This window comes from Felis catus, chromosome B3 (assembly GCF_018350175.1).
Source record: "Felis catus isolate Fca126 chromosome B3, F.catus_Fca126_mat1.0, whole genome shotgun sequence".
In the NCBI taxonomy this organism is placed as follows: Eukaryota; Metazoa; Chordata; class Mammalia; order Carnivora; family Felidae; genus Felis; species Felis catus.
Window position 1 is genome coordinate 51,820,151 of NC_058373.1, and position 13,152 is coordinate 51,833,302.

The 13,152-nt window shown below is 37.9% G+C and overlaps 1 protein-coding gene across 8 annotated transcripts in view; it reads left to right on the forward strand.

Annotated features, from left to right (window-relative positions):
• The window catches only part of MYO5A (myosin VA), a 193,767-nt gene that overhangs the window by 101,412 nt on the left and 79,203 nt on the right, over nt 1-13,152 (forward strand). For all 8 annotated transcript variants that reach the window (XM_023255339.2, XM_023255342.2, XM_023255343.2 and 5 more), the window contains exons 9-11: nt 787-893; nt 8,115-8,380; nt 9,006-9,087. In XM_023255339.2, the coding sequence (XP_023111107.1) occupies nt 787-893; nt 8,115-8,380; nt 9,006-9,087 (455 nt within the window). The remainder of the gene's footprint in view (nt 1-786; nt 894-8,114; nt 8,381-9,005; nt 9,088-13,152) is intronic.

A 13,152-nucleotide genomic window follows, 5' to 3' on the forward strand; every position in this document is an offset into this window, starting at 1 on the left:
TTACCTCGTATATGATTATATACTTGGAAATAATTTTACTACTTTTACTTCCATATAATTATATCTAATGTTCAGGAAATTCTTACCTTATTGAAGAATGAAGCCAGATCAGATAAAAAGCCAAGGGCTGTAACAGCTGTCTCATCCTGCCTCCTCCTTCAGTTCCTGCTCTAATGCTGCATTTAGATATTCTCTCATCAGGCTGGGAGACAGCACCAACCTGAACACTTCTAATCTTGGGATTTCTTTGACTTATACTTGGTCTGTAGTTAGAAGTAATTAAATAATATGAATCAAAACAGCCTTATTGGGCTGCAAATTGCATTTGGAGTAGAAAAGATAATAATGTTAATAAAATACTTAATTCCAGTGTATGATGGTGATAATTTGTTTAGCATTTACCACGTGTCCTATAGTGTGTTAAGTATACTACATGACTACTTGAATTTTCTCATTTAATGTTCACAGACACCCTTTGAGATACTCACTACTATTCCCATATCTCAAATGAGAAAACAGAAACATAGAAGGGTGATAGTACCTGCCCATGTGAGATGGCAGGTCAGGAGCAAAGCCAGGCCTTGAGCCCAGTCGTTGCTCCACAGGCTGTGCTCTCAACCATGCTGCTGAACTGTGATACGTGTTAATGTCAGTAAAGGTGAAAGTGTTGTTAATGATGACATGTTACTATCTGCACATCTGGCAATATTCAAGAATTAAAAATAGGCTTAAAATTGTCTGTTGTAATGGTTTGTAATCACTTGTTCATTTACTCTGCTGTTTCAGGAATTAGTGAGTCTTATCAGATGGGAATTTTCCGAATACTTGCTGGCATCCTTCACTTAGGCAATGTTGCATTTACATCTCGGGATTCAGACAGCTGCACAATACCTGTAAGTTCAGAATATGCTTAGTGTGGTAGCGGTTTATTTGTGTTTCAGTTTCGTTGATTCTTTATGGAAGCAGTATATTTGAAGTATATCTATTAATATTATCAGAGAGATAATTGTTAGAAGGATAAATTACTCCAAGTAGAATCTGGAACTGAAAATAAAGAAATATGGTTGCTAATCCCTGGTGCACAGTGATTGTGTGTGTTAGGGATAGGAGAAGAGAGAACTTGGATACATTTCTGGTCCATATGAACAGAGGTGGGAAGTATTAGATGTGAAAGTTGGATTGGGGCCATCTAGAGAGAAGGGTTTATTTGGCCTATGGCACAAGTACCAATAATTGAAAATTTTGTGTCTTCATCTGTGGAATTGTAATACGGTTTAAAAGTTATTGAGGAAACTATTAGTAGTAGTTACTCCTGGGAAAATGAACTAGATGGCTGGGGGATAGGGTGTCTTCACGAGGATTTGCATATTCTTCCCTACATAGTGATAACTGCATCTGAGAATTAAAACCCAATTCCATATGTGAAAACAATTGTTTAAATTGTAACAAAATCTGACAGTCTGATTATCCTCATTGGGCATTTATGATTTGCTGATCACCACCATCAAATCTTTCTCTCTCTCTCTCTCTCTCTCACACACACACACACTATATTTTAAGGTGTTTTTTAATTTTATTAAAATGGAGGGAGTTTTGATATAATTAATTGTTATTTCATCCTGCTTTCTCAAGATTGTGATAGGAAACAATGTTAAGATTTATGTTTCACTGTTTAGATACCCAAGTTGATATTAGCAAAACTATGTGTAAATTAATTCATGTGATTTAGACTTTAGTTTTGAAATATATGTTTCAGTGTCTCTGCCTGGATCCGATCCCAGCTTTACTGTTTACTCACACTAGGTTTTTTGGTGAGTTACTTAGCTTCTCTGAGCCGTCGTTGCCTCATCTGTAAAATGAGACATTCTTTTCCAGCGATTTTTGACTAGGTACTCTGATTGATCTTCATGCTGGATAAATTATGTGCATATTTTTTAAAGATTTCATTTTTAAGTGGTCTCTACACCCAGTGTGGGGCTTGAACTCACAACCCCTAGCCAGATCAGGGATTTCATGCTCCATTGACTAAGCCAGCCAGGATAAATTATATACTTTTTAAAAATTTAGTAAATATGTAAAAACTACTCAGATGTCAGAAATTAAGTGAAAATAGGAACTATGAGAAAGGAGAACCCTGAAGTTAGGACTTGCCATAAGGTATTTGCTGAACCCAGGGACCTTGAGCTTTTGTTTTCGTAGCCAAGTTGAGTTCAGAAGACAAAACACAAAGACTAGGACTCATATTAACAGGGGAACTCCTGCCTAAAGCTGAGACCCTAAATGAGAAACTAGTAATAAGCTTGCCCACCACCTATTCCAAGAGTACAAAGAAAAGGTAACTGGTTTGAGCAAGGCTTGGTGCTAAGTGAAGGAGGAGAAATAGTTCCCTAAAGATTTGCAACAATGAACTGACCCTCACACTTCCTCCCAGACTGATTTTGTAATTCCTAGATGGTTCCAGAAAGCTAAATACAGAAAACTTAGCTTAAATTGGTCCTGGACTGATGGTGCCTTAGATGGCTGACAGAAGCACATGCAAGTCTACTTTGGATGATCCACCTTCAAACCAGGCCTCAGTGGAGTCCCCTGAGAAAAGTTACAAGAAATACTGGCTCACAGTCAAAAATCACAAATTCCACAAGGAAACAAAATAGAAGGAGCTAGGTGAAACAACAGATAAGAGTCAGACCTATTTGGAATGCTGAAAGTAATTAATAGCAAATTTGACACAACCGAGGAGAGAACTGATGAGCTAGAAGAGACATGTAAAGAAATTTTCCAGGATGCATGACAGGACTCAGAGATGGAGCACTTAAAACAGGAGAGATGAAGGATAGAGTATTAAAATCTAATTTTAATCCAATGAGAGTTCCTAGAGGAAAAAAAAAGAATGAGGCAGATATAATACTTGAAGAGATAATTACTAATAAGTTTCAGAAATTGTGAAAATGACACTAAACCTCAGATTTGGAAAGTCTACAAAAATCCCAATTAGAAGAAATAAAAAAAAAGTCTCCCCTAGGCTCTCCATAATGACACCAAAGGTAGAGAGAAAAATTTTTTCTTTTTAAATTTTTCAGTGTTTGTTTCTTTTTGAGAGAGAGAGAGAGAGAGAGGGAGAGAGAGAGCGCAAGAGAGAGAGAGAGAGAGAGGGAGAGAGAGAGCGCAAGAGAGAGAGAGAGAGCGCGCACACAAGTGGAGGAGGGGCAGAGAGAGAGAGGGAGTAAGAATCCGAAGCAGACTCCAGGGTCAGAGCTGTCAGCACAGAGCCCCATGTGGGGCTCGAACCCATGAACTGTGAGATCATGACCTGAGCCAAAGTCGGACCCTTAACCGACTGAGCCACCCAGGTGCCCCAAGAAAAATCTTAAAATAGGAAGAGATAAGACATACGACTTTTGAAGAAATAGCAGTTAAACCCATAGCTCACTTCTTAACTAGAGCAATAAGAGCCAGAAAACAGTGTTACTGTCTTCAGTGTTCTAGAGTAACTATTAACTTAATTTGTGTATCCAGTAAAAATATCTTTCCAGGATGATGGAAAAAAAGAAGTATTTTCAGACAAATAGAAATTGGGAGATTTTGTCACCAACAGGGTATTCACTAAAGGAAATATTGAAGGATGTGGTTTAAGCAGAAGGAAAGTGATCCCAAGTAGAAGATCTAAAGTCAGAGAATAAATAATGGATCAATAAACTAGAAAAGCATGTGCAAATGTAGGTAAAATTTTATTAATTAGACAGTAATAATAATGAATAGTGTATTGGGCTGGAAAAGACAGAACTCCCCACAAAATACTTAATAGTTACAAAGGGAATGATAGCTCTCTTTACAGTGGAGAAACTTGGCAGACATTTCCTTAATCTCCTGACCACAGTTGACAAGACCAGTAATGAGACCAAACAACATCATTTAACTTATTTTTTTTTATTCTTTTTGTTGTTGTTGTCATTTGCTTTTAAAAATCCTCTAAAGGTATTTCTTTATTTCTCTGGTTTGTAGTTTATAGTGAACATGTTTTTAAGTTTTTTATCTTAATTCCAGTATAGTTAACATACAGTTTTATGTTAGTTTCAGGTATACAATATAGTGATTCAGCACCTCCATATGACACCTAGTGCTCATCACAAGTGCACTCCTTAACTCCCATCACTTATTTCACCCATCCCCCCATCCACCTCCCCTCTGATAATCAGTTTGTTCTGGCTTGTTTCTGTCTCTCTTTTTTTCCTTTATTTGTTGTTTCTTAAATTCCACATAGGAGTAAAATCATGTGGTATTTGTCTTTTTCTGACTGACTTATTTTGCTTAGTGTTACACTCTGTAGCTCCATCCATGTTGTTGCAAATTGCAAGATTTCATTCTTTTTCATGGCTGAATAATACTGTGTGTGTGTGGGGGGGGGGCACATGTTCCTTATCCGTTCATTAGTTGATGGACACTTGGGCTGTTTGCATAGTTTTGGTATTGTAAATAATACTGCAGTAAACATAGAGGTTCATGTATCCCTTCAAATTAGTGTTTTTGTATTTTTTTGGTAAATAGTAGTGCAATTGCTTGATCATAGGGTAGTTCTATTTTTAACTATTGAGGAACCTCAATACTGTCTTCCACAGTGGCTGCACCAGTTTTCATTCCTACCAGCAATGCATAAGGGTTCATTTTTCTCCACATCCTTGCCAACACTTGTTGTTTCTTCTATTTTTGATTTATAGCCATTCTGACAGGTATGAGGTGATATCTCATTATAGTTTTGATTTGCATTTCCCTACTGATGAGTGATAATGAGCATCTTTTCATGTGCCTATGGGCCATCTGGATGTCTTCTTTGGAAAAATGTCTGTTCAGTATTATATAACTTCTGATATGGTGCACTGAGAGGGTAGCATCACTTCTCTGGTATTCCTGCCAAGAAGGCATGACCCAAATCTAATCATGAGGCAGCATCATACAGACCCACATTGAGGGATATACTATTCAAAAATGTCAAGGTCACAAATGAAAGACAAAAAAAAGAACAAAGTCCTGTTCAGATTAAAGGAGGCTAATGAAACGTGGCAACCAAATTCAGTGTGTGAACTTAGACTGGATCTTAGACTATAAAAATATCTCCTCCACCCCTGCGTAGAGATTGATTAGATCAATCAGGGAGAAATGAATTAGATCTATAGGTTAGATAATAGGGCTCCATCATTGCTAATTTTCAAATTTTTTTCATGATGCCATAGTTCTATAAGATAATATCTTTGGTTTTTAGGAAATGCATACTGAAATATTTAGTACTAAAATAGCATCATGGTTGCAACTTGCTCTCAAAGGTTCTGAAAAATTAATGTGTATGTACATGTATATAAGAGAGGATGATACAAATGTGGTAAAATGTTACTGTTTAGGGAATCTGGGTGAAGGTAATTCTTCGTACCACTGGTAACTTTTCTGTTAGTCTAAAATTAGTTCAGAACAGGGGGATGGGCACTGAGGAGGGCACTTGTTGGGATGAACACTGGGTGTTGTATGGAAACCAATTTGACAATAAATTATATTAGAAAAATAAAAAATAAAACCAGGAATCCAGGAATAAAATAAATAAATTAAAATAAAACCAGTTCAGAACAAAAAGTTAAAAAAATAAAATGAATCACCAGCCCCTGCTCCCCTCAAAAACCTACAACTAGAGTGCTAGATAACAATAACTGGTTTAAGAATTCAGCTATATACTTTTGAAATGAGCATTCCTAAAACATAAAGGTACAGAAAGTTTGAAAATTAAAAGTTTAGAAAAGACACGCCATAATAACTAGGGAAAAATGGCAGAGCCTATATCAATATTGGACAAAATAGACTTTGTCCAAAAGCACTAAAGATAGAGTACTATGTAATGATAGAGATTTTATTCAACAGGAAGATGTAATGGTTCCAAACTTACATGTACTTAAAGGCACAGCCTTAAAATATGTAAAGCAAAAATCAACAGAAACCACAAGAAGAAATAGACATATCTATCATAGTGATAGATTTTTGACTTCTCTCAATTATTAGAGAAGACAAAGAGAAGAGACAGATGTAGAAGGCCAAAAATTAGTAAAACAGAAAATTTGAACAAAGCAGTTTATAGCCTTGATCTAATATTATGGTATAGAATATGTTCCGATAGTACTGATCCAATTCTAAATGTTGTCAAATCACTCATATTTATATGAATGAAATTAGCTGCTTAGTTAAGGGAGTTGTAGTATGCTGTTGGTAATGGTGCTAATTTGTATATGAATTGATGGCTTGGGAGGAGGGAGATGAAAGATGGAAAGGACTGCTTCAGTGGGAAGGGTCAGGAGGTGAGGGTGTCAGGACACCCAGGTTCTTTATTTATTTATTTTTTTCAATATATGAAGTTTATTGTCAAATTGGTTTCCATACGGCACCCAGTGCTCATCCGAAAAGGTGCCCTCCTCAATACCCATCACCCACCTTCCCCTCCCTCCCACCCCCCATCAACCCTCAGTTTGTTCTCAGTTTTTAACAGTCTCTTATGCTTTGGCTCTCTCCCACTCTAACCTCTTTTTTTTTTTTTTTTTCCTTCCCCTCCCCCATGGGTTTCTGTTAAGTTTCTCAGGATCCACATAAGAGTGAAACCATATGGTATCTGTCTTTCTCTGTATGGCTTATTTCACTTAGCATAACACTCTCCAGTTCCATCCATGTCGCTACAAAGGGCCATATTTCATTCTTTCTCATTGCCAAGTAGTATTCCATTGTGTATATAAACCACAATTTCTTTATCGATTCATCAGTTGATGGACATTTAGGCTCGTTCCATAATTTGGCTATTGTTGAGAGTGCTGCTATAAACATTGGGGTACAAGTACCCCCATGCATCAGTACTCCTGTATCCCTTGGGTAAATTCCTAGCAGTGCTATTGCTGGGTCATAGGGTAGGTCTATTTTTAATTTTCTGAGGAACCTCCACACTGCTTTCCAGAGTGGCTGCACCAATTTGCATTCCCACCAACAGTGCAAGAGGGTTCAGGACACCCAGGTTCTAATAACAACCCTGTTATAAATTGGCCACGCGATGTTTGACAAGCTGTCCTCTTGGATTTCATTTAAAAGATAGCAAAGTTCATCCTGCCTATTCTCTGAGAATGTCATCGGATTCAGTTGAAACATTCTAGTGAAGATGTTAAAAAAATATAATGCACTCATAAGGATTAAATTAAACAAGTATTTATTGAATGTCTACTCAATGCAAGGCCTACAGAAGACATTGTAGGGGATAGGGACATGTAAGTCATTAAAGAGATTCCAGTCTGAGAAGTCATGCAAGTTACCTGTTTCAAACCCTTCAATAGTTTCCCTTTGCTCTCAGGATAAAGACCAGCCATGGTGTAGCCTCTGCCTGTCTCTGGTTTCAACTCAGACATTTTCTCCCTCATTCAGCTTCATTCTCTCATACTGCTAGTTTCTCTCCAACCACAGGATTTGTATTCTAGCTGTTCCCTGAGCTTGAAAACCCTTTCTTCACCCTTTCACTGAGTCACTGCCTTCCTTCCCATCCTTCAGATCTCAACTCTGTTTCTCAAGGCAACAGGCCCCTGCCTCTTGAATAGGGCATGCTTTTTTTTTACATGGAATCATAGTATAGTGCCCTTGTTCTTTGCAGTGATTTTATGTTTTAGGGAGCAATCATTTGATTAATATCCATATCCCTTAGTGACTGACAATAGGGGCCATGTCTGGTTTTATTTACTGGCATATCGTCGGCCCTCAGTAAATATTTGTTGACAGGCTGACAGATCTTCTGATCAACTGACTGAATGAAGGTGCCTGAAGACAGTTACAAACAAATGCTGTGAAGAGACAAAGGAAGAGATAGTTTGTGAAATGAGTCCTAAAATAGACTGTAAAATGCTGCCTAGATGCTGGTTTGATTGATGATTGTGATTATCACTGATCAGCTTCAAGTGATCTGGACATTCATTATAACAAAGAAGTTGCTGGTTTTTTTGTTTGTTTGTTTTTGTGGTTCTTTTTTGTTTGTTTTTTGTTTTGTTTTGTTTTACCTCATTTTAGTGTTTTCTAGTAAATTCTATTGGAAATAACCCACTCTCTTTTGTCAGCCCAAGCATGAACCTCTCAGCATCTTCTGTGACCTTATGGGTGTGGACTATGAAGAGATGTGTCACTGGCTCTGCCATCGGAAACTGGCTACCACCACGGAGACATACATCAAACCCATATCCAAGCTGCAGGCCACAAATGCCCGTGATGCTTTGGCCAAGCACATTTATGCCAAGCTCTTTAACTGGATTGTAGATCATGTCAATCAAGCCCTCCATTCTGCTGTCAAACAGCACTCTTTTATTGGAGTGCTGGACATATATGGGTAAGTATATTTGGCTTAGGGGTCTGCCACAGACATTTCTTTGTAGAGATTACCTAGTAACTCTAAGTGGCTATTAGATTCTGTCTCCTACTGGTAAGGAGAAAAGAACATTAGAAGAGCATTTCTAAAAATCTTATTTCATTTGGTAATTTGCCTTCTCTGGGTACCATCTTTTAACTGTTAAAACTTTTCCTGTATACTTGTGCTTTTTGATGCCTAATATTTTTATTATCTTGTGTAGTTTTGCAAAAGAACCTATGAGATCTCTATTCCCATTTCCCCTTTCTTATGTGAGTGTGAATCTGTAAAGTGACAGGAGCAATTGCTTTGTCGTAATTCTGATTGTTCCCCCACTTGGGGATGAATTAGCCCTCAAAAACTCAAACTGTTGAACACCTCTGCATGTTGGACCCTTTAAAAAAATCTCTCTGCTACATGGCTGATGCTTGTCTGCTGGGTACAGAGTCCATATTACTGACTTATAGATCTTTATCTTCACTGATGTGGAAAGAAAGTTTTGCAATGTTAGAAAATTTCCCATTTCTTTCTTGCTAATGTGTATATTTTAAATAGTTTAAAAAACTGTTTCTTTTTCTCTCTTCACATAATATTTTTGGTTTTACAGATTTGAAACATTTGAAATAAATAGTTTTGAACAGTTTTGCATAAATTATGCAAATGAAAAACTACAGCAACAATTCAATATGGTAAGAATTTTCTTTTTTAACTAATATTCTACTCTAAATTATTCTTTTGAATTTTACTCTGTCTTTAAAGTCTGGTTTCTGAAGTGAAGTTGTAAATTACAATTATTATCTGGGGTTTAGAACAGCTGAGGTGATGAGGAACTTATGATTAATAAGTAAGTGCAACACCAGAAATATGTTTATGGCCCAGATAGGATTCAAGGTGATCTTTATATTATAGTCTGAGTATAGTGAAAATTTGGTCAAAATAAATTCAGTGAGGTATGCAGGAAGTATGTTAGGTAGTAACATAGGCAGTATGAAGTTCTGAGCCCAGGATATCCTTCAGTGTGTTGTTCCTATGGAGTTAGGACTATCTTAACTCTTACTTGCTGTATCAGCAAAATGCCAGAATAAAAAATCAGAATACATTCTCTTTTGTACATATTTTTTTACATATGCTGTTTTACATATTCTCTTCAGCAGTCTGAGACATTCACCAGGACAATGGCAATGGGAATATTTTGAGAGAGGCTCTTGTGGAGTAGTAATGTCAAATATCTTCAAGCATTATCATGGTATTGGGGGATTTCAAAGTATTTAAAAATGAGGGACGGTAGATTATAATAGTGAAGAGCAAAAAGTAGACCCCCAAAAGTAAACTGCTTGCATTGGAATCCCCTTCTCTGATGATTACTCAAGGGACCTTGGGCAGGTTAATTGACCTTCCTGGGCCTTAGTCTTCTCATATATATAATGGGGATGATGATCATACTTACTATCATGGTTGTAGAGATTAAATGAGTTAGAATATGTAAAGTGCCAAGCAGATGCAAGGCACAGTTCTAAGAGCAAGATTAGGGATGGTTATTAGTACTGATGAGAGAGGATATTAAAAATGAGCCACCTATAGACATTGAAGATGGGAAAGAAGAGAGCTGAATGACAGGAAAAGAGCCTTTAGTATCCTTATCTTATAAAGAGAGAGGTCAAGTGGTATGGTCTATAGTTGATGAGGACAAAAAATAGAAGTTTAAAGGTATTATTTTAAATTACAAAATTAATAAAAATCAAAAGATCTAAAGGTAGTAATATTTGGAGGACAGGAGAGGAGCAATGGAGAGGTGATATATATGAATTTAGCCTCATCTGTCTCATCAAGAGATCAGTAGATGATTTTTCCAATGAATAAATAAAAAAATATCAGATAAACATATTCTTTAGAGGTTAAGTACCAGAAGAAACAGCTAAGGTGTTGTCGAGTCACTCGATTCTTGTGCCAGATGCACCAAAGAATTAGAGACCTGAGACCAGAATGGGGAGGTAGAGTTTATTGAGTAGATAAGTACAGTGCACTTTGAAGAGAGAAAGTGGGCCACTGCCAGAGCAACAGTAGCAATGGCCCTGACAAGCTCCAGCTGCATCCTTTTAAGTCTGCCTTGTATACATGTAAATCTGACTTTGACGTTTTTGATGGACAACCGGTGGTTTATATAACATTCTGGCATCTGCGCATGTGTCTACCCATGATGCCTTCTAATTTTTCTGTATTATATATTTATTAGTTTCCAATGGGCTTTGTTGTGACTTTGTGTAACCTAAGGGCAAGTTGCATCTTTTGTGTGCATGCTCCGTTCTTGAAAGTCCCCTTGTGGCTTTTGAGCCCGCTCTGTGGCTAGAACTTTCCTGTTCTGTTACCCCTTAGAGGTGGCTCTGAAGGTAGCTCTTAACCCTCTGACGTGGCTCTGAGCCTGTGGCTAGCATCTGCTATATTTCTTCTCATTCATGCCTGCCTAACTGCTTAACAAAAGGAGTTAAAAATGGTTTTCTCCAGAGAGTGAGACTGAGTTGGAGAGGGATGGGACAAGGGATTGTTGCTGGTTATCGCCAAACCTTTAGAATGTTTGATTTTTTAAAAAAATAGTGCATATGCTCTGATAAAAATTTGGACCATCTTTATTTAGCAAATTAAGCTACTTGGTACAAGGAAATAATGCAGAAGTGATCTTCAAACCTTAGGCTATGACTATTTCCATAAGAATATAATTGGTGTGTTTTTCATCTCTGCATAAGGATCATTAATAAAAACCTATCAGAGACTAATTATTCTGAGTTTCTTCATACTTTTGTTTTGTTTTGTTTTTTTAGTTTCTTAATACTTTAATCAGAGCCACAGCCTCTGCTCTTTCCTAGTATGTTTTGGCACAACGTGACTAGAAATACAAAGAACCAACACCGGCCTTCATTAGGGACTGGCTAGTTTGTCTATTTCTCAAGGATGCCCTGTCTCTCTCTGCATGTGTGTTTCTGATTCTCTTGTTTCTCTTTCTCTTTCCCTCTGTCTCTATTGATCTGTTTCTCCTTCTTCTCTCTCTGTTTCTCTCCCTCCCTCTCTCTCTCTCTCTCTGTCTCTCTCTGTCTCTCTCTCTGTCTCTCTCTCTGTCTCTCTCTCTGTCTCTCTCTCTCTCTCTCTCATACACACACACACACACACACACACACACACACACACACACCCCATACTGCATCTTAGCTTCTCTCTGCACAGCTGCTCCACTCCCTCTTACTATCAGATGGCATATTCTTCCCTTCTGTTCTGTATATATTTCCTCCCCACTTACTTCAAGCTTCCTGTGAATCTGCCAGTGGCTGTATTGCTCCTCTCATCCTCTTAACTTGCTTAGTTCCCATTCATCTTGACTTCTTTCAGCCTCAGCTTACACTGTTAATTGCCTGCTTCCCAGTTCTTAACAGCTGAGGAAGAGATTCTGATTAACTTTGTTCATTTCTTCTTCAGAGATCTCTAGCAATTAACCAGCTGTGACTAGGAACTTGGGGTCTCACAGTGAAGAACTTGTCTGCTTTGAGCCACTCCCTTGGTAGGGATTATGAGTGGGGCACTGGGTGTGAGAAAGATGGTGTTTGGCATGTTTAGTGCTTGGAGGCATTACTTTTTGACCAAGGATCTCTCGCCATGTTGAACCTCATGCCAACATTATCTTTTTGACAACTAAGTATCTAAAATTTTTGAGGCCTCATGGACTTTTCCAAATTAGGCAGAGAGATATGGAAGAGAAACAAGCTCTATTTAAAATCTGGAGCACTGTTTCTGTTGTCATTGTGGAGACTGCATATACATTATTGAATTAAAAAAAGACATGGCTCATTGTTTTGGGAAATATTGGTACCATCAGTCAGGGTATCCTGCTGACACCTGGTGTCCCATTTGCCTTCTCATTCATCAAAAAAACAGAAGAAATTTACTCTCTGATTAACATGACATAAATATTCCTATGGATGTTTGTTTTTTTAATTACTAAAGCTTATTGCAGCTGGTAAATGCTGCAGGTGAGCCAGGAAGGGCATTATAACAAGTACAGAATAAAGTGAAAAAATTCCAGGTGCATAAGGAAAATATGTTTGAGAAATCAGAGTGACACCTAAGTTTCATGGGGTTTGGGGTCCTAGAAAATATGTTGTATGGACATAGCCACAGAGGGCTATTCTTTCCAGAAAAAAACATCAAGATGTACAAGAGAACAAGGGACACAAAAGAGACAAAGGAAAGCAGAAACCCCCAACAACGAATGAGTCAAGGCCATTAACATCTTAGAAAGACTAGAAGTTGTGGGTTGCTGCATTGGGCAGCCCGAAGCAAGAACTGTACCAGTGGTTGGCTTGCCCTTCTGCCTAGACTAACTTAACTACCATTCATCTGCAGAGCTCATGTCACACAGTAGCTTTTCCTCAGGAAAGCATTCCCTCCCCTCTCCTGTGTTCCCCCCACCCCCACCCCGTGTCCAAACTAGATGAGGACTCTTGCTCCCTTATTTTGAATTATTTTCCTTTGTAACACTACAGTTTCTGATCCCATGTGATTATTTGATTTCTACCTGATTTTCCACTAGTCTGCAAACTCTGTGAGGGCAGAACCCGTGTCTACTTTGTTAATGGTGTGTGGTAATTGCACACAGAGAAGGTGGATACTTATTTTTGTCTGAACGAGTGAATGAAGATAAGCAGTGGTGAGGTTGGTGGCCAATGCCTTTAGCAGAAACAGTGGTACCTTGCTACTTGTTGCAGCTG